Source organism: Vulpes vulpes, chromosome 10 (assembly GCF_048418805.1).
Source record: "Vulpes vulpes isolate BD-2025 chromosome 10, VulVul3, whole genome shotgun sequence".
NCBI lineage: Eukaryota > Metazoa > Chordata > Mammalia > Carnivora > Canidae > Vulpes > Vulpes vulpes.
Genome location: NC_132789.1, coordinates 93,015 through 120,011, shown reverse-complemented (window position 1 = coordinate 120,011; position 26,997 = coordinate 93,015). Strand labels below are relative to the sequence as shown.

The window sequence follows — 26,997 nt, the reverse complement described above, 5'->3', positions numbered from 1 at the left end:
GCATTCCTTTTAGGACTTGACTAGAACCTAAGTGCTACTCAGTTCTGGAATAAATTCTGGTCCATCCTCTTTCCCTACCCCAATGCTGTCTGCCTAATCTTATCTGGCTTATTACAGATTTGTTCTATGTTGTAGACATTGGTGACCTTCAAAGATATACTTGTGAACTTTACCAGGGAGGAGTGGAAGCTGCTGGACTCTTCTCAGCAGATCATGTACAAAGATGTGATGCTAGAGAACTATAAGAACCTGATTTCCTTGGGTAAGACTAACCTCTATTCTCAGAGATATCCCTCTGCAATGATTTTGGTTCATTATTGATCAAAAGGTAATGGGGATTGAAGCAAATATATTACAGTGTGAGCTTGGCGTCAGTGATCTAATTTCTTTGGCATAGAAGAGGGTTTTGTACTCACTTCTGGTTTTGTGGGAAAAAATTTTTTGATTTGTTGAATTTAAAAAATACATAATTGCCCCCTCTGTAGCCTCCCCTATCTCTTCAGAGTCCCCCCAACCCAAAACTAAGAAGGAGTTGGGGTTGGTTGGGGGTTGGGCTGAATCTGGGATCCCTTTATGCTGAGCCAGAGCTCCTCAACCCCTGTCCAGTTCTTTATATTTTGTTGTGCACAGGGCATCAGCTTCCCAAACCAGATGTGATCCTCCAGTTGGAGAAGGGGGAAGAGCCATGGCTGGTGGAGAGAGTGATTCACCGGGAGACCCATCCAGGTGAGCACTAGTCAAGAGGTGTTGTAGGCAGTAGCCCAGATGAGCTGTTAGGGGCTGGAATCCTGGACATAGTGGTCACTGGTTCTCATTCCTGCAGAGAAGACTAGGTTTCTTTACTTTCTCTTTCCCTATGACCAGTCTTGTCACACAGAGACAAAGGTATGTTCTTCATGAAAATTTCCTTTCTGTTGATGTGCTTGGTTTCAGCCCTGTTGGTCTTGCTTTCCTAATTCTTTCCTTTGTCATACAGTCCTTTCTTTCCTCCTTGCCTGCCTTTTTCCTTTCTTGTGGCCCCTTCCCGTGGCCTCATGCTGCATCTCCATGTAAGCCATGCCATGGGGCTCTGTCACTGGCCACTGCCCTGAATTTGCAGAGGGCTTGCCAGTTCCTGCTGCCTTAACTACTTTCTCCCCAGAACTGCTGCTCCCAAAACAACTCTTTCTTACTGTACTCCTGGAGCTCTTTATTGCATGTTTTCTCAATTTATTCCAATTTTATTTTAATCTTACTATCTCTAAAATCCAAATTATTTGGATTCCCAACATTCCTTTCCCCAACTTCCCCATGCATCGAAAATCTCTCAGGGCGTCTGGGTGGCTCAGTTGGTTAAGCATCTGACTTTAACTCAGGTTATGATCTCAGGGTCCTGGGATTGAGTCTCGCATTGGGCTCCCTGCTTAATGGGGAATCTGCTCCTCCCTCTGCCATTCCCTGCTTGTGCTGTCTTTCTCTCTCTCTCAAATAAATAAAATCTCTAAAAACAACAACAACAAAAACAAATAGAAAGTTGTCTTTATTCTCTAGAAGCAATCTTTTCCCTGACCTGTGTTTGTAAGTGCAGCCTCTGTGTTTGTAAGTGCAGTCCTCTGTTATCTTTCTCCCCAGCCGTCTTTGGGTGCTGCTGTCTGTCATATACAGACAGCCTCCTTGGCATGTGGTGAAGCATGTGACTCCAATGTGGCCCAGTTTTACCATGGGGACCTGTGTCACCTCTGTTTGATCCCCAGTATCCACATGTATCAGGTGCTTCCCTGCATCTTGAGTTTTGAGTGTGTTGTGAATAAAGTCTGTCTGCCTTAGTTGTCTGTCTTCTGTGAAACCTCTTATGACCCCTTGTCAAATACAGGTTCTTTCCTTTTCTCAGCTTCCACTGTGTTTTAAGTGTACTTTTAAATACCATAAACTGTTTTTTACTTTTCTTACCTTTGGTCTTAGAGGTGACTGTCTCAAATTTCTGCCTCAAAGGCAAGTCCTTCAATACACTCTTAAGAACTTAGTCTTGGGATGCCTGGGTGGCTCAGCAGTTGAGTGTCTGCCTTTGGCTCAGGGTGTGATCCCAGAGTCCTGGGATCAGGTTCTGTATTGGGCTTCCTGCATGGAGCCTGCTTCTCCCTCTACCTATGTCTTTGCCTCTCTCTCTCTGTTTCTCATGAATAAATAAATAAAATCTTGAAAACATTTGGTGCTGCTGAGATACCATTCTACAAACTGGGTGATGTAAGTGTATCTTCTCACAGCTCCAGAGGCCACAAGTCTGAGGTAAAGGTGTCAGCAGGATCACATGCCTGTGCAGCCCCTAGGAGAGGCTCATGGCTCTGTTAGTCCCAGGTGTTCCTTGGCTTCCCATCAGCCCCCACTTTCCCATGGCTGTCTTCCCACAGTTTGCATCTTTTGTGTCTCCTCTCTACTTACAAGGACACTGGTCATACTAGATTGGGTGCCAGTCTGCGCCAGTACTACTTTATTTACTTACACATGCAATGATCTTCTTTCCAAATAAGGCTGCATTATGAGATATTAGAAGTTAGGACATTGACGTATCTTATTTGGGGCACACACCAAGTAAGAATAGAATACCCACTTGTGCAGGGAGAGGTGGTACTTTGTAAGTAGTGTTTTTTGGGGGTGTCTGGCTGCCTCAGTCGATAGAGCATCCAGCTCTTGATCTCAGTTATGAGTGCAAGCCCCACGTTAGGCATAGAGATCACTTAAAATATGGGATTTTTTTTTTCTAGGTTAATCTATCATTTTACCCAAAAGGCATTGAGAGGCAAATAGCCTTTTAACTGGGGGAAATAATGTGCAGAAATACACACGGATATAAGCAAAAGGACAAAAATGTCCCAGAGGATATGAGTTAGGGGCTAGGGTGTGAATTAGTGTCCTCTGGTATGAGTCCTATCAATTATTGTCTTTTTTTTTTTTTTTTTTAGATTGTATTTATTTATTTGAGACAGAGAAAGATAGAACATGAGCAGAGGGGAGAGGCAGAAGGAGAAGTAGACTCCCCCGTGTGGGGCTCAGTCCTAGGACCTCCAAGGTCATGACCTGAGCTGAAGGCAGATGCTTAACTGACTGAGCCACTCAGGTGCCCCAATTGTTAAGTCTTGATGTTTCAGAACAAAGGAATCAAAATACAAGACCAGAATAATGTTAATAATGATTATTCACCTTACAATACTTAACAATAATCTTATACCACAAATAGTGTCTCATGGATAAAAGATGAGCAAAGTGATATTTGAAAGGTTTAACAACTTATCTAAATTTATCACTAGTAGCATTAAAGCTTCGATTTAGAACCTATATCTCAATAACTTAAATTCAATTTCTTTTCCAGCCTGTCACAGGACCTTTCTGAGAGGTGCCAGTTATCTGGGCATTACTCTGTAGTGCTTCGGTGGTATCAACAACAGACACTTTCTCAGCATGTGATTGGACTCATGGCTTAGGAATGTGAAATGGGCTATAGTGTGAAGAATGAATGTCAGGAGAAGGGCCTGGCAACAAATAGATATATTAGGTTCTTGTGTCATTAGTAGATAAGATCATGGGTATGCAGACCTTTATATGAGATTTACCTTGCCCTCCAGCACTGAATATCTGATCTTGTGTGTCCTACCCAGTCCTGTGTCTTCTCCTTGCCCTCATTGCACTTCTTACGTACTGCACAGGCCAGCACCTTTCCTTTGCTGATTTATTCTGCCCTTTCTGACTGTCCATGACGGCAGCCATATAAGCAACTCTCTACAAGTTGCATACTTGGTCTCCACATCTCACCATTCAGGCCTTACTGGTTTTTTTGTTTGTTTGTTTGTTTTGTTTTGTTTTGTTTTTAGTTACACAAAGTTTTCTCATTTCTTTCAGATTTGGAGACTGCAGTTGAAATTAAATCATCAATTTCCAGTAAGAACATTTCTAAAGATAAACAATCCTATGGCATTAAAATGGAAGGAATTGCAAAGACTGATCTTTGGTATTTGTCATTAGAAGAAGTCTGGAAATGTGAAGACGAGTTAGACAAGTATCAGGAAAACCAGGAGAGACATTTGAGGCAAGTGACATTTACCCAAAAGAAAGTACTTACTCAGGAAAGAGTCTGTGACAATGGTAAACATGGGGGAAACTGTCTTCTTCCTACTCAGCTGGTACTGAGAGAGTATTTCCATAAACATGACTCACATACTAAAAGTTTAAAACATAATATAGTTTTTAGTGGTCATCAGGAAAGCTATGCAAGTAACAGTGACTGTGGTCAAACCTTTTGTCAAAACATTCACCTTATTCAGTTTGCTAGACCTCAGCCAGGAGGGAAGTCCTACAAATGCCCTGATCCTGTTAACTCTCTTGCTGGTGGTACATCATTTGATATATCAAAGGGTATACATAGGGAGAAACCCTATGAATGTAAGGAATGTGGAAAATTCTTCAGCTGGCGCTCTAATCTTACGAGGCACCGGCTTATTCATACTGGAGAAAAACCCTATGAGTGTAAAGAATGTGGAAAATCTTTCAGCCGGAGTTCTCACCTCATTGGACATCAGAAGACTCACACTGGTGAAGAACCCTATGAATGTAAAGAATGTGGGAAGTCCTTCAGCTGGTTCTCTCACCTTGTCACCCATCAGAGAACTCACACAGGAGACAAATTGTACACGTGTAGTCAGTGTGGGAAATCTTTTGTTCACAGCTCCAGGCTTATTAGGCACCAGAGAACTCATACTGGAGAGAAACCGTATGAGTGTCCTGAGTGTGGGAAGTCTTTCAGGCAGAGCACACATCTCATTCTGCATCAGAGAACTCATGTGAGAGTGAGGCCTTACGAATGTAATGAGTGTGGCAAGTCTTACAGCCAGAGATCTCACCTTGTGGTGCACCACAGAACTCACACTGGACTGAAGCCCTTTGAGTGTAAAGACTGTGGAAAATGCTTCAGTCGAAGCTCTCACCTATTCTCCCACCAGAGAACCCATACTGGAGAGAAACCATATGAGTGCCACGATTGTGGGAAATCCTTCAGCCAGAGTTCTGCTCTCATTGTGCATCAGAGAATTCATACTGGAGAGAAACCATATGAATGTTGCCAGTGTGGGAAAGCCTTCATCCGGAAGAACGACCTTATTAAGCATCAGAGAGTTCATGTTGGGGAAGAGTCCTATAAATGTAATCAGTGTGGGATTATCTTTAGCCAGAATTCTCCACTAATTGTACATCAAATAGCCCACACAGGAGAGCAGTTCTCAACATGTAACCAGTGTGGGACAGCACTTGTCAATAGCCCTAACCTTATTCAATATCAGACCAACCATATCAGAGGAAATTCTTATTAATACAGTGAATGTGGAGAGTTCTTTATGAAGAGCAATAACTTCATTTTGCATTGGAAACTCCTAGAGTTTCTAGAGAGAAGCTGTATAGATGTAATCTGTGCAGAAGTGTTTTCAATCTTGTTGCCACCCTTTTGTGCACTAGAGAATTGGTCCTAGAAGGGGAAATAACCCACAGATTTCAGTTTAGTACACAAATACTCAGCTTTTCTTTCTACAAATTCCTACAAAGGCAATTGTCCTTGGAGCATTCTTGACCAAGCCTTAAAATGCTAAAATCTGAGAAGGAACCATGAAGTAGGTGAGTTGTGGAGAGATTATCCAGCTTTTTTTACCTTCTTCAGAAAGATAAATCAAGAGTTGCCACTGCAAAGAATCAGAAATTGATACAGTTATTGTAACAAAAGTGGAAAATGGTATTCCAGTAAATTCATATACCATTTTTCAACTTCTCCTCTTCTGGGATATTTAGTAGTGTTTACTCTGATTTGTATGTCTGATTTAAATCACATTTTGGTTAGCAGTAGGGAAAATGCTTATAAGGCAGAAAAAAGAACTAGTAAGGCAGAAAAATGTACTAGTAATGGTACTTATTTTAAATATATTTGCATGTGGGCAATATTGGAAAAGTATGGATAAATAAAACAATTGATTTGTTAGGTAATGGGATTGAGTGAGTTTCATAGTTTATCCCATGTTACTCTGATAATTTGAAGGTATTTTTAAATATTAAAAGAAAGGATATTCAGTTTCTCTGTTCTATCATCAAGATGCTCAAGAACTACCTGCTAGCAGTCAACATTCCACATTGTTTTGGGTCATAGTTAGAGTTGCACTCTTTGAGAAAGGGTGCTAAGGACTTCTGGGAACTTAAAAACAGTGATTCTTTGGATATTGGGACCTAGGGGAAGATTAGGTATTTGAGCACCCAGGGAAGGACCTGTTTGGGACCTGGTACCCATGCCATACATAGAGCAACCATGCTCATGTGATAGCATTGCCACCCTCCCTCAAGGTAGTTTCTTATCTTTATAAAGGAAACGTGGTGGTTGAAGGCATAAGCTTGTGTGAGACTACCCAAGTTGAAATTCCATATCTGTCTTTAACTGCTAGGTGAGCTTGGGCATGTGGTCTAACCTCTCTGAACCTAACTCACAGATACTCTCTTCTGTGACCTAGGGGTAATATGTATCTTGTAGGACTGTGGTGGGTATTGAGTGAGTAAACACATAAACAGCTTAGAATAGTGCCTGATATATAGTAAGTGCTTTACAATTGCCAGCGGTGTTACTGTCGTTGGCCCACCTTGGTGTGTGTCTTTGAATTTAAATCTGCTTGTTTTAAGTAAGAGCTCATGGGGCTCTTGTTTCCTTCCCAGCCATGTTTCCCTCTTACTTCCATCGCCCTTAGCAGCTTGAGGAAATCACTGCCCATAGTGGGTGTATAAACTAATTTTTGAGGATCAGTAAATGACTTTTAGTATTGTATGCAAAATCATATTGTTTGTACAGAGGTTTTCTTTTCTAGGTTGAGGAGCCTAATCCTCAGATTCTATGGTAAGTTCATGACCCTAAAAGATTTAGAAAGAGAATCTGTTTTAATTCTCTGTTTCATTCTGTAAATGGATCCCCTGCTTGTAGGGACTAACTTGTTTGCCATTTGCTAACAGACAAGATATATGGTAGGTGCTTAATGATTGATGGGTTAATGGTAAATATTTTTAGACCCAAAAGGACAAAGATCTTGGTATGTCCCAGAAAGAATCTAGAAGTGATTGCTAGTGTCATGAGACTTGGGAGCCACAGGGAACATGAGACCATTTAACTTGTATTCTTCCTCATACAGTTGAGATAAGGGGAGTTGGTGCAGGTCTCACATTTTGAGTCAAGTCAGACCCAGAACTAGATCACTGGTCTCTCAGTTACTATTGCTCTCCATGGTGCATGTATACCAATCCCATGTGTGATATTCTCCTATCAGAAGGAGTTTTCATGATAAGCAGTGTTTCTTTATGGGTGCGGAAGAGTAGCCCCTTACCTGGGCCTCTTAGAATTCCTGATAACCTATGGCTCAAATTTCCTCAACTGTACAATGGAGGTACTTCTAGTATCTACCTCAGAGGGATGTTCTGTGGACTAAGTTGAGATAATGTGTATAAAGTATTTAAAACAGTGCCTGGCACACAAGTAGTACATGTGTTAGCTACTACTAACATTACTAATATGAACACACTAAGGAATGTAGGAAGAGAGAAATGTCTATGGATGATTACTAAAACATAAGGGTGCAGAATTTGCAGTATAGAGTGTATAATAGCAAAATGGTTATTTATAGTGTATCTGTGTCATGGAATATTATGCAGACATTAAGATTATGCAAACAAAGTTTGTTAACAAGGAAAATGTTGATGCTCTCGTGTGTTGAAAACATGATAAATGATTGTTAATATAGAGTAAATTCAAATATATAAAAATAAATGAATTGTAAATAACTGAAATGAATGTTACTCAAAACTCTTACAGAAATTTGTCAAAAGATTAACGAGTTAACCTACTTTCTTTTCTTCTTTTCTCCTTTTTTATACTTTTCTAGTTTTTCCAAAGTCTCCTCAACAAATATACATTATTTTTAGGATTAGGAAAACAGTCCTTCAGTAAGGGAGTATTTTCTATCCTGAGTTTTCATATATAAATAAGCTACTAAAACTTTGATAAGGGAATTTGACAGCAGATTAATCAGTGGTTGCTGGTGGGTCAGAGAGTAACTGACAGGAGATGAGACTGCAGAGAACCCTGACAATGATCTCTGTCTTGATTGGTGGTGGTTCCATGACTGTACTTGTCTGTTCAGCTCATCAGACTGTACATTTGAAGTAGATCCAGATTGTTGTAGGTTTTACCTCAATAAAGTTGATTTATTGAAAGTATTCAGAAAACCAGGGATTTCTGGGAAACCAGAGAATCTGCAGCTCCAAGTGAAAGCTAATAACAATACTAGTATTTGCTGGTTTTATAATTCATCTTTGTAGACAGCTTAATACAAGGTAGCCAATCTGCTAAGCCCTTTAATAAAATAGATTATTTCCACCTATAACCCTATGAAGAACATATTACCCCTATGGTTAAGGGAACTAGAGTTTGGAAATTTTAGTTAATTTGCCCCAATTTACATAGTTAGTGAAGCTTCATATGAAAAATAACCAGCAAGTGTATGGCATATCTCAAGCAAGGTAATGTCTGGGACTTTTTAGAGGATATTAAAAATTAAGCAGTCCAATATAACAAATAAATACACAGTACCAAATTCACTCAGACTTCCCTTGAAGAATGTCCTCTCTCTGCCACTATGTCATCATTGTGTCCTATCTTATTTTTTTTAAGATTTTATTTATTTATTCATAGAGACAGAGAGAGAGGCAGAGACACAGGCAGAGGGAGAAGCAGGCATCATACAGAGAGCCTGACGTGGGACTCGATCCAGGGTCTCCAGGATCATGCCTTGGGCTGCAGGTGGCACTAAACCGCTGTGCCACCGGGGCTGCCCTGTGTCCTATCTTAAAGTGATACAGGTACTATGTGTAACTGAGGATCCAAAGGTAAGAAAATAAATTCCTGTGAAAACAAGTAGTGACATGTAAGTTATATGCACCATCTTACTTAGTTTTTGCATTGATGCTGTTCTTGTGTATTACTTCCACTTTTAATTCACAGTGACTTGCCCCAAGTCACACAGTAAGAAGTGGAGGAGCCAAGATTCAAACCCAGATCACTTGGGCTCCTGCACATTCAGTGTTTCCACTACTTCTTGCTACCTCCATATGTGGCTAAGGACTCTGGTGCTATCCTAAGGGTAAAGGGAATCACAGGAATTGTAAGAAAGACTCCAGTATCCTCAGTTACCACTGTTAGAAGCTCATAGGGATTCAAAAAGTAGTTTATTTCTTCTTTTTTAAGCTTTTATTCATTGAGAGAGAGTGTGTGGGGTCAGGAGCAGAGGGGAGGGAGAGGGAAAGAGAGAGAATCTCAAGCAGACTCCCTACTGATCTTGGAGCCTGACACAGGGCTCGATCCTACGACTCCCAAGACCATGACCTGAGCTGAAACTCACTTAACTGACTAAGCCACTCAGGTGCCCCAGAAACTATTTTCTTAATACTCATCCATGAATTAAGCACATGCTGATTAATCTGTGGAATTGCCTTTCCTGTTACTTGGCAAGAAGGTGGAAGTTTTTTATTTTGTTAACTTTGCCTTAAATAAATTGCAAGCTGACTATGTGCCCAGCATCTCAGCAACTATACAGGAATTGGTTGAAAGAAAGGATATGTATAAATATGTGTTGGTTGAGGTTGGCAAGATATCCCAGCAATGAGATCACTTTTGGAGGTATATGGGCAAGGGTTTAGAGGGTCCATAGATTTGTGGCTTCAGGGAGTTGGAAAAGCCAACTGCTTTTGCTCTACACATTAGAAATTCAGCTTTAGATGTTTTAATGACAAAGTTCTCTTATTCACACAGTCCTGTGGAAAAATAGATTTAGGGTGTATTACCTTACAAACAAGTTCTTCCCTACCTGTTATGGATAGAATTTTGTGCTCCCAGAATTTTTGTGTTGAAGCCATCCCCCATTGCCAGAATGTGGTCTTACTTGGAGAAAGGATCTTCATAGAGGTAATCATGTTAAGTCATTAGTGCAAGCTACCATCCGGTGGTATTATATTAAAAAATGGAGGGCAGAGACGACATATGGATACTGAGATGCCCATAGAGGGAAGATGATGTGGGAAGACAGGGGTAAATGGTGGGGTCTACAAGTCAGGACAGGGGCCTGTAACAGATCCTTCCCTCACAGCCCTCAGAAGGAACCAGTCCTACCAACCAACTTGATTTTGGACCTCTAGCCTCAGAACTGTTAGAGAAATTACTGTTGTTGAAGCCCACACTCTGTGGTACTTTGTTACAGGTGACCTAAGAGACTAAGACATTGCTTTATTTTTTTTTTTTTTTTAAACAGGGTCGTCTGGCCTTAGGACAGACATATTTTTTTTTTAAAATTTTTATTTATTTATGATAGTCACACAGAGAGAGAGAGGCAGAGACACAGGCAGAGGGAGAAGCAGGCTCCATGCACCGGGAGCCCGATGTGGGATTCGATCCCGGGTCTCCAGGATCGCGCCCTGGGCCAAAGGCAGGCGCCAAACCGCTGCGCCACCCAGGGATCCCAAGACATTGCTTTATTTAAAATTGCAGCCACCCCACTGACATTGCTAATCCTCTTTATTCCCATATTTTCAATATTATTCATTACCCATCTTTTTTTTTTTAAGATTTTATTTATTCATGAGACATAGAAGAGAAGCAGAGACATAGGCAGAGGAAGAAGCAGGCTACATGCAGGGATCCCGATGTGGGACTTGATCCCGGGACTCCAGGATCATGCCCTAGCAGAAGGCAGGTGCTTAATTGCTAAGCCACCCAGGTGTCCCTATTCATTACCCATCTATCAGCCAACCAATCCTTTGTCTTCCCTTGCCAAATAAAATGCTTCACAAAGTATCCTAGTGTTTTTTGGGAAATATTTATTTCAAAGAGAGAGAATCAAGCAAATTCCCTGTGTAGCCCAACACAGGGCTAGATATTACCATCCTGAGATCATGACCTGAGCTGAAATCAAGAGTTAGAGTCTTAGCCACTTGAGCCACCCAGATGCCCCCAAGGATCCTAGGTGGGGTTTTTTTGTTTTGTTTTGTTTTGTGTGTGTGTTTTAGGATTTATTTATTTAGGGGCACCTGGGTGGTTTAATGGGTTGAGTGTCTGGCTTCAGCTCAGGTCTTGATCTTAGGTCCTGGGATTGAGCCCCGCATCAGGCTCCCTGCTTGGTGGGAAGCCTGCTTTTTGCTCTCCCTCTACCTGCTCCTCCTGCTTATGCTCTCTCACTATCTCTCTGTCAGATAAATAAAATATATATTTTAAAAGATTTATTTATTTTAGAGAGAGTAGTAGTGGAGGGGCTGAGGGAGAGGGAGAATCTTAAGCAGATTCCAGGCTGAGCACGGAGCCTGATGCAGGGCATGATATCTAGTACCCTGAGATCATGACCTGAGCAGAAATCAAGAATCAGCTGCTCAACCTACCCTGCCACCCAGGTGTCCCTCCAGGGATCCTAGTTTTAATTACTGATGGATCCTCTGTGCCTAATACTGTGGCTAGATCATAGTAGATATTCAATAAATATTTGTTGAATGAAGAAATCAACATTCATTCACTGAGTCTAGAAAGGGAAATGCCATAAACTTATGGCCAACCAACACATAAAGATACATAGTTCTAGCAAAGAGGAAGGGGAAAGGATAGTCATTAGATAGTGAAGCAACTGTGTGTGCCACATGGAAATAACACCCTAATATATTGTTATAAGGGATTTTATGTGGAACTTGGTAATCGAAGCCTAAAATGTACATGCAAGACCATAGGAATAAAAATAACAGATGATTTTTTTTAAAGTTTTTTTATTTATTTATGATAGTTACAGAGAGAGAGAGAGAGAGAGGCAGAGACACAGGCAGAGGGAGAAGCAGGCTCCATGCACCGGGAGCCTGACGTGGGATTCGATCCAGGGTCTCCCGGATCGCGCCCTGGGCCAAAGGCAGGCGCCAAACCGCTGCGCCACCCAGGGATCCCAATAACAGACGATTTTAAAGAACAACAATTACAAAAGGTTTTGACCTACTATTTAGCAAGGTTTACTATAATGATACAATAAGACTGGTGCACTGGCATAGTGTTGACCAGGAGTCAGCAAACAATGGAAATAGGCCAAATCTGGCCTTCTGTCTACTTTTATAATTAAAGTTTTACTGGAACACAGCCATGTTCATCCAGCCATGTTCATCCATGTATTATCTGGCTGTTTTTGTGCTACAATGGCAAGACTCAGTAATTGTGGTGAACAAAACCGAAAACATTTACTAACTTACAGGATGAATTGTCTCCCCCCAAAATTCCTATGTTGAATTCCTAATCCCCAGTAACTCAGAATGTTGGCTGTCTGGGTCTTTAAAATGTAAACATTTTAAGTTAAAATAATATTAGGGTGGGTCCTAATCCAATTTGACTGGTATCCTTATAAAAGGAGATTAGGACACAGAGACACAGAGATGGAACCACGCGGGGACATGGAGATGACCATCTACAAGCCAAGGAGAGGCATTAGAAGAACCAACTGTGTCAACCACTTGATCTCTGACTCTAGCTTCCAGAATGGTGAGAAAATAAACTTTGGTTGTGTAAGCTACCCAGTCTGTGGTACTTTATCATGGCTGCCCTAGCACACTGGACTTTACAGAAAAAGTTCACAGACACTCACTGTAGGCAGATGTCAGTGGAACAAAATATAAAGACTAGAGACAGACTCACATATTCATGGTAGGCAAAATAATGGCTCCTAAAAAATGCCCACATCCTGATCCTAGAATTTCTGAATATGTGATATGGCAAAGGAGAATGACATTTGCTAATCCTCCATTATCCAGATGTGCCAAATGGAATCCATACATCCTTAAAAGTGGAAGAGGGAGACAGAGGAGGAGGCCAGAGTGATGTGACCAGGACTCAACTCTGTGCTGGTTTTGAATGTGGAGGAAATGGACCATGATTCAAGAAATGTACATGGCATCTAAAATCTGGAAAAGGCAAGGGAAAGGATCTTTTCCCTGGAAAGGGTTCCTTGGAAATAAATGGATCCCTGCCAACACTTTGATTTAGCCCAGTAAGACATGTGGAACTTTTGACCTACAGAACTGTAAGATAAATTTGTATTGTTTTAAGCCACCAAGTTTGTGGTAACTTGTTACAGGAACACAGAGAATTAATAGAACATAAGAAACTAGTATATAACAGGAATTATTTAACAAATCAGTGGGCAAAGGATGCCAACTCTACATCTCAGTGTAAAACTTGTAGAGCCTTCCTTTCCACATTTAGTATTAAGGATTTATTTCACCTTATGATGTCCTTAGTAGAGCAGCAGAAAGTATTTTATTAAATCAACTTTAGGGACGCCTGGCTCAGCAGTTGAGCATCTGCCTTCGGCTCAGGGTGTGATCCCAGGATCCTGGAATCGAGTCCCATGTCGGGCTCCCTGTGAGGAGCCTGCTTCTCTCTCTGCCTGTGTCTTTGCCTCTCTCTCTGTATCTCTCATGAATAAATAAATCTTTTTAAAAATCAACTTGAGGGGATCCCTGGGTGGCGCAGCGGTCTGGCGCCTGCCTTTGGCCCAGGGCAAGATCCTGAAGACCCGGGATCGAATCCCACGTCGGGCTCCCGGTGCATGGAGCCTGCTTCTCCCTCTGCCTGTGTCTCTGCCTCTCTCTCTCTCTCTCTCTCTCTCTCTCTCTCTGTGACCATAAAAAAAATTTTTTTTAAAAATCAACTTGAGTCCATACTTTGTAATAGTTCTGTGCAACAGTGTTCTGTGCTGCTTACTGAAGTCCATAGTTATCTCTAGAAAAAGCACTTCTGTGATTATTTTATTTGGCAGCTTAACTTTGCTAAAAAATGGACTGAAGACAAGGCACTCTAATGGGCATGGCAGGCATTTTCTCAAAAATCAAGTGAGATGTCACTTCAAGGACAGCAAATGACAGTATTTATTTATTGCCAACATTAAATTAGTTTTCTAGGCTCCATTCCTGGTGTGGAGTCAAGGGCCTGAACTCACCACCCTGAGATGAAAACCTGAGTTGAGATCAGAAGCCCACAGGACTGAGCCACCCAGGCGCTCCCAAAATGAGTTTTTAAAGGAGTAGGAGAATTTTGGAAAACTTGCACCTGCCACTGTGAATTTCTGTGAAACTTGTGTCTGCCAGCTTCCAGTACAACACAACTGTCCACTCAAAGCTCAAGACAGATCCTGATAGAGCAGACGTTCATTTCAGACCATATGATAGAATCCCATTTAGCTCGTGCTGGTCACAGACATCCATGATTGTCCTATAAGCATATGAAAATATCCCGTTCTTTCCCAACTACATACTTGTGTGAGGCTGGATCTCCTCTAAACACTTCCACAGAAACAGCACATGCAACAGACTGAACACAGGAGCAAACAAGAATCTAGCTGTTTTTCTTTTCTTTTTTTAAGATTTATCCATGAGAGACATAGAGAGGCAGAGACACAGGCAGAGGGAGAAGCAGGCTCCCCGCTGGGGCTCAATCCCAGACCTGGATCACGACCTGAGCCAAAGGCAGACCCTCAACCACTGAGCCGCCCAGGTGCCCCTCCAGCTGTTTTCTATTAAGCCAGAAATTAAAAGATTTTCACCCGGGAAAAATGTAAAACAAGCCAGTGTTCACTCGTTATTTATTATTTTGAAAGACTGTATTATGAGAGGCACGGAGACAGAGCCAGAGACGCTGGCAGGGGAAGAGAGGCTCCCCGGAGGAACTCCAGGACTCCGGATCAGTGCCTGAGCGGAAGGCAGACGTTCAAGGCGTCCCTCACTCGTTATTTTTTAATACTCGTTAAGGTGTCACTTATGTTAGCACGTCCTCATGAGTTTCTGAGCTGTTACCACGTGAGCTTGGGCTCTGACCATTTCAGAAAAGGAGAGCATGGGATCCCTGGGTGGCTCAGCGGTTTGGCGCCTGCCTTTGGCCCAGGGCACGATCCTGGAGACCCGGGATCGAATCCCACGTCGGGCTCCCGGTGCATGGAGCCTGCTTCTCCCTCTGCCTGTGTCTCTGCCTCTCTCTCTCTCTGTATGACTATCATAAATTAATAATAATAAAAAAAAATTAAAAAAATAAAAAAAGAAAAAAAAGAAAAGGAGAGCAGCCGGCACGCTGTCCCCGCAGCCGACAGCACGCCCCTCTCTGCGCCGTCGCCTCCACCGCCGCCGTCGTCCGCGGTCCTTCAAGCCCCTAGCGCGGGCGCCCAGGGTAGGCCCGCGGGAACTGAGCTCCTCCCGGGCGTCTGCCCCGCGCCCCGCGCCGTCGGAGGAGTGCTGCGGGGCCTTCTGGGAGTTGTAGTTTGCTCCCCCCTGGGGCGCACCGCACTGACGCGCTTCCTGTGCGTCCCTGGCGGCCGCCATTGGCTGGGCCCGGCCTAGAAAACCGTGCCTGGAGGTGTTTGTCACTTTCCCATCGTGGTGACCCGAACCGAAGGGGGCCGACTACGCCTGCCTCTTGAGCCGAAGCATCAGGAGCAGACGTCGCAGAATCGAAAGGGAGTTCGTAGCCGATGTGACTGCATATCCGGGAGGTGGAGGCCGCCAGTCTCCGAGTCCCCTGGCTGCCGGCTGAGGGGTTCGTGGAGTCCGACGCACCCAATCTCTTCCGCTTCAGGGCGGCGAGACGGTGAAGACCGGTGTGGCCTCAGCGTCCGGTGTTGGGAGCCGGGAGGGCGTAGGGGGCGGAGAGACAGAGGCTCCATGAGAGACGGCGGGAGGGCGGGAGCGGAGGGACGCGGAGGTGTAGGCCCCTGAGACCTTCCGGGTGTGGGGGCGGCGGGGGCGGCGCGGAGATTCCGCCTTCACTGTCTTTCTCCTCCGGCAGCCGGGGCCCGCTGGCGCCCAGCACTGAGCGCGGGGATGGCCACCAGGGTGCGGACCTCCGCCATCTGGGTGAGTAGGGGCTCCTGTCCTTTCGGGAGAGCCCTCCCTGAGCTCCGGTCCTCCTCCGGAGCGGGGTTCGTGCGGAACCCCTCTTCCAGGACGCCGAGCGTCAGTTCAGTATGTAGAAAACGTTAGTTTGAAAAAGGATAGGGGGCAGAGCAACTGGATTTGGTAACTGGTTGTGTGCTTGTGGCTTGTGAAGGATCTGAAGGAGGCCGAGCCAGGGATGACCTCTGGGATTCTGCTCTGTGGGCCTGGGGTAGGGGTGGAGCGTGGGTGGAGATTTCTGTTGCGTGTGGACTGTACCTACTTCTTTTTGGTGGGCAAATGATTATGCAAGTGTCTAAGGAAGAAGATCTGGACAGGTGTACTGGTGAGGTATGGCCAGATTAGCTCAAGGAGAGAGTGTAGCATGAGAGGAGCATTGAGGATGGTGCTCAGGGAATTGACAGGAGGCAGCAGAATAGGGACTGGAGGGGCACCCGGGTAGCTCAGTGGTTGGGCGTCTGTCTTTGGCTCAGGGCGTGATCCCGGAGTCCTGGGATTGAGTCCCACATCAGGCTCTCTGTAGGGAACCTTCTTCTCCCTCTGTCTGTGTCTCTGCCTCTTTCTTTGTGTTTCTTATGAATAAATAAATACAATCTTTAAAAAGAAGAAGAAGAGGAGAAGCTGGAGATACTGACCCAGAGCCCATAGAGATGAGAGGAAAGGAGAGAACTTGTACTTCAGAGTTAAGGGAAAAGAAACTTCAAAACGGATTGCCATGTCCAATGTCCCACAGACATCAGGTAACATTAGTCATAAAAGTTCAGTTTGGATTCAGTGGTGATGGTAGTGGTGGGTGTTGCCGGTAGTATTTCCAGGACAGAGTGAATGTGTATGTGCATTAGCAGAAGTGCAGTAATGAGAACAGCACACCCACAAGGTACCAGGCCCCCTTCTGGGTCCTGGACATGTACTGCTGAACAAGACTGACAGAATCTGTGCTCTTGGAGAGTTCTCATTCTACTGGAGGGGGGCAGATGACAGAGAATGATGAAGAAACCACTCAGGCAAAAAAGGAAATATCAGAGTTGAGTTACACTTAGAATTAAAACTGGTAATGTCAAAGATTGGGTGATTAGAGAAGGCCCCACTAAGTCAAGGCCTAAGTTCCAAGAGCATGCTGCCCCTGGGAGGAGCAGGGTGGGAACAGCCATTGCCAGGATCATGAGGTTGATGCTTTTATAATAATGGAAGGAAGGCTTGTGTGGCTGGGGTTGTGGACGTGGGGGGGGGGGGGGCAGACAGACGGGGCAGGGTGGGGAACAAACAGAGGTGGCTGGAGGCCAGATGAAGCTGAGAAGCTGTTTGTTAAAAGAGGAGGCAGCACAGTGTACGTAGGTTTTCCAGAGATCCTTCTGGCTAGGTAAACAATGGGTTATAGATGGACAAGAATAGATGGAGTGTGGCAGAAGAGGGCTGGCCAGTTAGCTCACTGCAGTTGTGCAGATCAGAGATGGTGGAGGTTTTTATCTAGGGCAATAGAAATGGAGGAACTAGCTAGAACTGGGGGCTGTTTGGAAGTAGAATCTTCTTCTGAGAACCAGCTTATTCTTTTCATTTAGCCATTTGACATTTTTCAGGGTGACTTATTTCCTTTAAGCAGTCTTGTATTTGTTACCATTCCAAACAAATGATTATAATCAGTATTGACTACTGTGAGGTTTTGTGCTAAGTCTTCTATACATATTACTTAATGCCTGTAGTTAGGAGCCAGGTTACAACACTGGTCAGTGTAGAGTCAGGACTGGAACCAGGTGGTGTGGCTCTGTACCCATTTCCCTGGCTAGTGTATTCTACTGCCTTGGGATATAGGTTGGGAATCTCAGGACACAGATTTCAGCATCCTGGGCCCTAATGGTCATTCCTGTTTACCTAGAAATGGTTACTTTTCAGCTCTTTGGACCCAGGAAATGACAAAAGCAGGACCGGTTAAGTACATCTACTCTGGGTAGAGTGTGGGGTATGATAGAGAGCCTGGGCTTCTGTGTAAATGTAGATAGTCCCACTCAGGGATGGGGTAGAATGTGCACCAGAGGGGCCCGGTCCCTGGGTTTCTCCTTTTAGGTATCAAGATGATACTTAGTAACTAGAAGATTGATGAGTATGAATTCTGAGCAACAGGTGGTGATCATTGGAAGGGACATTTCATGGAGGCCTTGAAAGCCCTAGACCCTCTGAGGATGCTGAACACTTGTTGACAGGTTTTGTTTTTTCCACTCGCTTTTATTGTTTGGCTACTTTCTGCCATTGACACTCCTCTCCCACCCTGTCTTAAATATATTATTACATATACACTTACATTTCTAGGGGCTTGGAAAGACTCTGTCTCCTCCCCCCCCCCCCCCCCCCCCCCCCCCCCCAGTAGGAGTTGATTGTATTAGCAAAATTTGTCTCTGTTGTGCTCCAGTACGTGGGCAGGACTTCTGCTCCCATGGACCCCTTCAAAAACTGTCACCATCAGCCCATGCTAGTACCATAGTTGTAGAGCAGTGAATGAATTGGGAATGCAGAACGGATGTGAGCTGGAATGTGGGGAGGGAAGGGAGTTTTAGAAGGAGGCGTTTCTGAGAAAGTGTGGCTGGTCCTCCTTTGCATACCCTACTGTTTCTCCATAGCTTTCCCCAGACTGACCCTCTTGGGGAATTCAAAGTTAGAATGTGGCAATGTTTATTCATTAATTACTTGTTCAAAACTAACAACCTTTACTAAACGCTTGTTTATATATTCCAGGTACTGATTTGGCACTGAGGATACACAGGTCAGAGAGCCCTGGCCCCAGCCTCTCACATCTTCCAGGAGGTTCAGAGAAGGGACTAGGGTGGCAGGCAGCCACGGGGTTAGAGCTGAGGCAGAAGGAAGCCCAGGGGATGAGATTGAACAGTGTGCATCTCAAAGGATCTGTAGGATTAGCTGCGGAGGAAAGAGATATTGAGGCTTCAGCAGACAGGCTGCCTGTGTACGCAGGTGCTTCCGGCAGTGGGGGGATGTTCAGGGATGGTCCTGGAGCCTAGCTAGAGCGAGACCCTACTTTCTCGGCCCTTGGCTGTTAAGAGTTTAGAGAGGAGAGGGGATGCCATTTGGTGGCCAGTTTGCATTTCAACCACCCCTCCGTAGCTGACTTTGAGCAGGCGGCTCATCCTCTCCAACAAACTTAAAATTATATTTTCCTGATGAGTAGAATCTTTAATGATTGTGGAGTTGCTCTTTATTTCCAGGGATTCTTTTTTCCCTTAAAGTTTATTTTATGCTCATAAAGCTACTGGAGCTTCCTTTTGCTTGTTTTATCTTTGTTTTTATCTTTTGTATCTTTTTATATCTTTATATTTTAGATGCATCTTTTTTAAACAGCATCAGTTTGGTTTTTTGTTTTTCATCAGTTTGTCAATCCTTTTATTTATTTATTTACTTATTTATTTTTTAAGATTTTATTTATTCATTTATGAGAGACAGAGAGAGAGGCAGAGACACAGGCAGAGGGAGAAGCGGGCTCCCTGCAGGAAGCCCAACGCGAAACTCTGTCCCAGACCCCAGGATCACGCCCCGAGCTGAAGGCAGATGCCCAACCGCTGAGCCTCCCAGGCGTCCCAATCCTTTTATTTTATTTTATTTTATTTTTTTTTTTTTATGATAGTCACAGAGAGAGAGAGAGAGAGAGAGAGAGGCAGAGACACAGGCAGAGGGAGAAGCAGGCTCCATGCACCGGGAGCCCGATGTGGGATTCGATCCCAGGTCTCCAGGATCGCGCCCTGGGCCAAAGGCAGGCGCCAAACCGCTGCGCCACCCAGGGATCCCCATCAATCCTTTTATTTTAAATGGAACACCTTGTTTATGATTGATGTAATTACCGATATGTCTGGGTTTAAATCTCCCATCTTACTATATGCTTTCTATTTGCTATACTCGACCTGGGATTATGTTTGTTTTTGTTTTTTCTTCTTTCTTGCCTTTTTATTCTTTTCTCTGTACAGAGGTTGGGGAGTTATACACATTGTTTATTGCTTTACATTAAAAAAAATTAATGGCTGTTTTCTGGATAACTTCTTATAATTTGTCTTTTAATGAACTAATTCTAATCTATTAAAAATATTATGATTAATATGTTTTCTACTTTTTTTTTAAAGAAAGATTTATTTACTTATTTATTTATTTATTTATTTATTTACTAGAGAGAGAGCAAGCATGTGTGCACACAGCAAGGGAGGGACAGAGGGAGAGAGGGAAAGAATCTCCAGGAGACTCCCTGTTGACCGTGGAGCCCTATGCATGGCTCTATCTCAGGATCCTGAGATCATGACCTGAGCTAAAATTAAGGGACACTTAACTGACCAAGCCAACAAGGCGACCCATACATTTCTATTAATTCTTTCCCTTTTTCAAATATACTTACTAGGTCATTTGTCTAATTCTGGCCAAATTATGAAGTTTGCTTTTGTCTCCTTGAATGTAATAAGATGTTTGCTTTATAATCAGTGGCCATATATCCCAGTGTACGTTGTCTTTGAGGGTTTCTTTCTATTTGTTGACTTTCATTAGTTGTTATATCATCTTGTTTTCTGAAAGTTTTGTTATCTTGTGCACTGGTCACTGTCCCTGGAAATTATTTGAAGTAGGGTGCCTGAGTGGCTCAGTCAGTTAAGCAGCTAAATGTTAATTTCTGGTCAGGTCATGATCTCAGGGTCTTGAGATTGAGCCCTGAGTGGATTATAGGAATGGCAGGGTACATGCTTAATTCTTTACCATTAAGTGCCAGGGTTCACTAAGGTGTTGATGCCACAATTACCTCCATTGGTGACAGCAATGAGTTTTTTATTTGATTTTTGTTGTTGTTGTTGTTAATTTGAGTACGATTAAGAAATTCATGGGGCGCCTGGCTGGCTCAGTGGTTGAAAGTCTGCCTTTGGCTCAGGTCATGATCCCAGGGTCCTGGGATCGAGTTCCACATCGGGCTCCCCATAGGGAGCCTGCTTCTGCCTCTGCCTATGTCTCTGCCTCTCTCTGTATCTCATGCATAAATAAATAAAATCTTAAAAAAGAAATTCATAAATCTTTTTACAACTTTTATTATTTTGAGAGTGAGAAGGAGAGAGAGCACAAGAGAACACAAGCAGGGGTGGGGTCGGTAGAGGCAGAGGGAGAAGCAGGCTCCCTCTGGAGAGCCCAATATGGGGCTTGATCCCAGGACTCTGGGATCATGACCTGAGCCCAAGGCAGACGCTTAACCAACTGAGCCAACTAGGGGTCCCAGAAATTTATAAATCCTAATCTGTTAAATTAGTTTCAATCAATTGCAGTCCTTATTCTTATTCTTTTAGAGAGTTACATTGACCCAGCTTTGGCTGGAGGGAGCCTCTGCAGCTTGGTCCTGAGCTCTTTTGAAATGACTCTGTCAGTCTTAGCTGGCTTCCTGGCTCCCTTGCTCTTGGGCCCAACAGGATATTCTAGGTTCATCTGAGTATTTCCTGTCCCAAATCTGGAACCAACCCTTTCTTCTGGAACCCTGGTACCATTTAGTAGATTAATATGCTCAGAGACCACAATTGGTACTGAAATGTCATGGCTTCTAGGCTGTTTCACTAGGCAGACCTAGGACTCTTTGGAAAGGAAAAAAGTTTGGTTCATATTGGTATTTTCAATTCAAATTACAGAGTTTTCACTTTTCTAAAATTACTAATTACTATCTTTTTAGTGGAAGTAACCCAAGTGTTCACCAAAAGATGAGTGGATAAACAGAATATGTGTGTGTGTGTGTGTGTGTGTGTGTGTGTGTCTGTATGTGCTGATACAGATATGCATGAAATACGATTCAACCTTAAAAAGATTCTGACACATGCCGTGGCATGGATGAACCTTGAGGACGTCATCTTTAGTGCAATGAGTTAGTCATGAAAGGATGGATGTTACATGATTCCACTAATAGGAGTTTCTCAGAGTTGTCAAATTCATAGAAAATAGAGTGATGGTTGTCAGGGACTGGAGGGAGGGTAGAATGGGGGTTACTGTTCAGAGGACAGTTTCAGTTTTTTTTTTTTTTTTAATTTTTTAAAAAATTTTTATTTATGTATTATAGTCACAGAGAGAGAGAGAGAGGCAGAGATACAGGCAGAGGGAGAAGCAGGCTCCATGCACCGGGAGCCCGATGTGGGATTCGATCCCGGGTCTCCAGGATCGCGCCCTGGGCCAAAGGCAGGCGCCAAACCGCTGCGCCACCCACCCAGGGATCCCCACATATAAGTCTTTATGTAAACAGGTCCCACATCAGGCTCCTTGCATGGAGCCTGCTTCTCCCTCTGCCTGTGTCTCTGCCTCTCTCTCTCTCTCTCTCTGTGACTATCATAAATAAATAATTAAAGAAAAAAAAAAGACTTATATGTGAATGTATGTGGCAGGATTATTCCTAGTAGCCCAAGAGTGTAATCTAAATGTTGATTGGTGAATGTATAGCCAAGGTGGAATAATGCTCAGCAATAACGGGGACAAACTATTGGCCTGTGCTGTAACAGAATAAACTTCAAAGGCATTATCCTAAGTGAACCAAACTAGACACAATATATACCATGATCCCACTTGTATGAACTGTCCAAGAAAGGCAGTTCTGTAGACAGGAAGCAGGGCAGTGAGTTGGGATGAGAGTGCCTTGGCTACAAGGGGGCACATAATATCTGAAGCAACGTGAATATAATCCTGGATGAGATGATTCCTGCATAGCCACCAATTTAATAAAAATCATTGACATTAAATACTCTGTAGAAATTTCATTGTGGCATAGTATATGTACCATAAAATTAACTCTTAAAATGTACACGTCAGTCTTTTTTTGTATTTAGACTTGTACACATATCACCACTCTCTTATTCTAGGACATTATCATCAGTCCAAAAAGAAACTCTGTCCCCATCTACAGTCAATCCCTATTCCTTCTTTTCCCTGGCAACCATTAATCTACTTTGTGTTTTATGAATTTACCAATTCTCGGCATCTACGGTTATACCATATGTGGCCTTTTATATCTGGCTTTTTTTTTTTTTAAGATTTTATTTATTAATGAGAGATACAGAGAGAGAGAGAGGCAGAGACACAGGCAGAGGGAGAAGCAGGCTCCGTGCCGGGAGCCCGACATGGGACTCTATCCTGGGTCTCCGGGATCACACCCTGGGCTGAAGGCGGCACTAAACCGCTGAGCCACCCGGGACGCTCTATACCTGGCTTCTATTAGCATGATGTCTCTAAGGGTTGCTTTATGTTGGTTTCAGCCTTTCCTTAGTGATGTTAGTGCCTAGGAAGGCCTGGGGCACTCACCTGGGCCCACGTGGTGGGTCTCCAGACCTTTCCCTGGCTGGAGTCAAAGTTGTAGCTGGAGTGGCAATTGCAGTTCTTTCTATGATTGCAAGATGCACCTCAGTAACAACCATCTGGGAACATTGGAAAAACAAAGACCTCACAGGTCCTGGAGGATATGTGGTATGCTACACAGCAAAATTGGGAGGGAAAGCGTGCACGCAGGCCAGGGATTCTGCCTTTATCGGGGTTGAGGATGAAGTGCCTTTTATTTTTCAAGTTCACTCTTCATTGGTAAATTTAAAATATAATGGTGGGATTTAGAGCACAGAAAGGGAAAACCAGGATCACTCAAGCAAGTAGTTATGTAGGTCACCCAGGGCTTTCCAAAAGGGGGACTTTTTGGGAAGGGCAGCCTGGTTCTTCGCCTGTTTAGCTGGCAGTAATGTTTGTCCAAGATGAATGTCTTCAAAATGAATGCCTTGACAATGAGAAGCTTGCTGTCAGGCACTTATGTTCAAAAAAAGCTAATTGTCAGGTACTAATACTACAAAAGTTCATCTATGTGGTAGTATTTATCAGTATTTAATTCCTTTTTACGGGTGAATAACCTTTATATATATATATATATATACCACATTTTGTTTATCCAACAATCCATTGATAGACATTTGGATTGTTTTCAATAATGAAATGCTGTGATGCACATTTGTGTAAGTGTGTTTGTATGGACATGTGCTTTTAATTCTTTAGGGCAGACCTAGAAATGGAATTGCTGGGTAAGACAGTAATTCTGTGTTTGACATTTCGAGGAACAAAGTGCTTGCTCCATTTTACATTCTTAACAACAATGTATAAGGATAAAAAACTTACTGTTACATCTGTTTTGTCATGTGCTAGATATCTTGTTTGTATTTTATGAAGTTTTAAATTTTAATTCCATTGTAGTTAAAATGTGATGTTGTGTTAATTTGGGGCACGCAGTGTAGTGACTCAGCATTTCCTCACATCCCTCCATGCTACCCATGGTCCCTGTGCACTTCACCCCTGGACCTAATGCAGACTCCCTCCTCCTCTACTTGCTGACCACAGTTCTCTACGGTGAAGGTTGTGTTTCCTGGATTGTTTCTCTGTTTTTTGTTTTGTGTATTTTGTTTTGTTTCTTAAATTCCACAATATGAGTGCGATCGTATGGTATTTGTCTTTCTCCAACTGGCTTATTTTGCGTAGCATAACACTCTCAAGGTCCATCCATGTTTTTGCAAATGGCAAGATTTCTTTCTTTATTATTCTGAATATTACTCAGCTTTCATTCTAATAGCTGAGTAATATTCCAGTGTGTGTGTGTGTGTGTGTGTGTGTGTGTGTGTATACGTGTGTACACACCACATCTTCATTATCTCTTCATTAGTCTGTGGACACTTGGGCTGTTTCCATACTTTGGCTATTGTAGATGATGCTGGTATAAACATAGGGTTGCACGTATCCTTTCAAATTACTGTTTTTGTATTCTTTGGGTAAATACCTTGTAATGTAATTACTGCATCATAGGATAATTCTATTTTTCAGTCTTTGAGGAACCTCCATACTGTTTGCCTGAGTGGCTGCACCAGTTTGCATTCTCACCAACAGTGCAGGAGGGCTCCCTTTTCTCCACATCTTCGCCCACATCTGTTGTTTCCTGGGTTGATTTTAGCCACTCTTATAGGTGTGAGGTGGTATCTCATTGTAGTTTTGATTCCCTGATGATGCAATGTTGAGCATCTTTTCAAGTGTCTGTTGGCCATCCACATGTCTTCTTTGGAAAAATGCCTATTCATGTCTTCTGCCAATTTTTAAAAAAATATTTTATTTGAGAGAGAGAGGAGCAAAGGGAGAAGCAGACTCCTCCCTGAGCATGGAGCCTGATGAGGGACTCGATCTCAGGACCCCAAGATCATGACCTGAGCCAAAGGCAAATGCTTAACCAACTGAGCCACTCAGGTGTCCCTTTTGCCCATTTTTAAATTGGATTATCTGTTTTGTGGGTATTGAGTTGTATCAGTTTATTGGATATGTAATTTGCAAATATCTTCTCCCATTCTGTAGGTTGTCTTTTAGTTTTCGTGATTGTTCTTTTACTGTGCAGAAGCTTTTTATTTTGATAAAGTACCAATAGTTCATTTTTGCCTTTGTTTCCCTTGCTTTAAGAGACATTAGAAAAATGTTGCTATGGCTGAGTTTAGAGAAATTGCTGCTTGTAGTCTTTTCTAGGATTTTTTTTTTCTTTTCTTTTCTAGGATTTTTATGGCTTCAGATCTCATATGTGAGTCTTTCATCACTTGGAGTTTATTTTATTTTTATTTTTTGGTATGGTGTAAAAAAGTGGTCCAGGTTCATTCTTCTGTGTGTGGCTGTACAGTTTTCCTAATATTTGTTGGAGAGATTGTCTTTTTCCCATTGAATATTCTTGCCTCTTTTTCAAAGATTAATTGACCTTATAATTGTGGGCTTATTTCTGGGCTCTCTATCCTTTTCTGTTGATCTCTGAGTCTGTTTTTATGCCAGTACAATACTGTTTTGATTACTTTGTAGTATAACTTGAAGTGCGGAATTATGATACTTCCAGCTTTGTTTTTGTTTTTGTTTTTCTTTTTCAGATGGTTTGGCTATTTGGAATCTTTCATGGTTCCATACAAATTATACGATTATTTGTTCTAGGTCTGTGAAAAATTCTGTGGGTATTTTGGCTGGGATTGCATTAAATCTGCAGATTTACTGTTCATACTACCCAGTATGGACATTTTATAGTATCTGTTTTTCCAATCCATGAGCATGGAATAATTTTTCATTTGTGTCATCTTTGATTTCTTTCACCAGTGCTTTATAGTTTACAGCGCACAGGTCTTTCATTTTCTTTGTTTTTATTCCTAGGTATTGTATTATTTTTGGTGCAACTGTAAATGGGATTGTTTTCTTAATTTCTCTCTGCTGCTTTATTTTTAGTGTGTAGAAATGTGATGGATTTCTTTTTCTTTTTTTTTTTTTTTTAATTCATGAGAGACTGAGAGAGAGAGAGAGAGAGAGAGAGAGAGTCAGAGACATAGGCAGAGGGAAAAGCAGGCTCCATGCAGGGAGCCCCATGTGGGACTTGATCTTGGGGCTCTGGGATCACGCCCTGAGCCGAAGGCAGATGCTCAACTGCTGAGCCACCCAGGAGTCCCTGTGACAGATTTCTGTACATTTATTCTGTATCCTGCAACCTCATTGAATTCATTTATCAATTCTAGAAGGTTTTTTGGTAGAATCTTTAGGGTTTTCTATATCTAGTATCATGTCATCTGCAGATAGTGAAAATTTTACTTCTTCCTTACCAATCTGGGTGCCTTTTATTCCTTTTTCTTGCCCGATAGCTGTGGGTAGTACTTTGGGTACTGTGTTGAATAAAAGTGATGAGAGTGATCTTAGGGGGAAAGCTTTCAGTTTTTCACCATTGAGTATGATATTAGCTGTGGGTTTTTCATAGATGGCTTTTATTATGTTGAGGTATATTCCCTTTAGACCTACTTCATGGATTTTTTTTTTTAAAGTCATGAATGGGGGATCCCTGGGTGGCGCAGCGGTTTGGCGCCTGCCTTTGGCCCAGGGCACGATCCTGGAGACCCGGGATCGAATCCCACGTCGCGCTCCCGGTGCATGGAGCCTGCTTCTCCCTCTGCCTGTGTCTCTGCCTCTCTCTCTCTCTCTCTCTCT

General features: G+C 42.9%; 1 protein-coding gene and 1 pseudogene across 1 annotated transcript in view; both read left to right on the top strand.

The window, feature by feature from the left end:
• The window catches only part of LOC112911594 (uncharacterized), a 65,005-nt gene that overhangs the window by 13,470 nt on the left and 24,538 nt on the right, over positions 1-26,997 (top strand). Inside the window, 3 exon segments of the mRNA XM_025988217.2 lie at positions 136-262; positions 631-726; positions 3,874-5,253. Of these exon segments, the coding sequence (XP_025844002.2) occupies positions 136-262; positions 631-726; positions 3,874-5,253 (1,603 nt within the window).
• Positions 15,402-26,997, top strand: part of LOC112911593 (uncharacterized) — a 36,134-nt pseudogene continuing 24,538 nt past the window's right edge.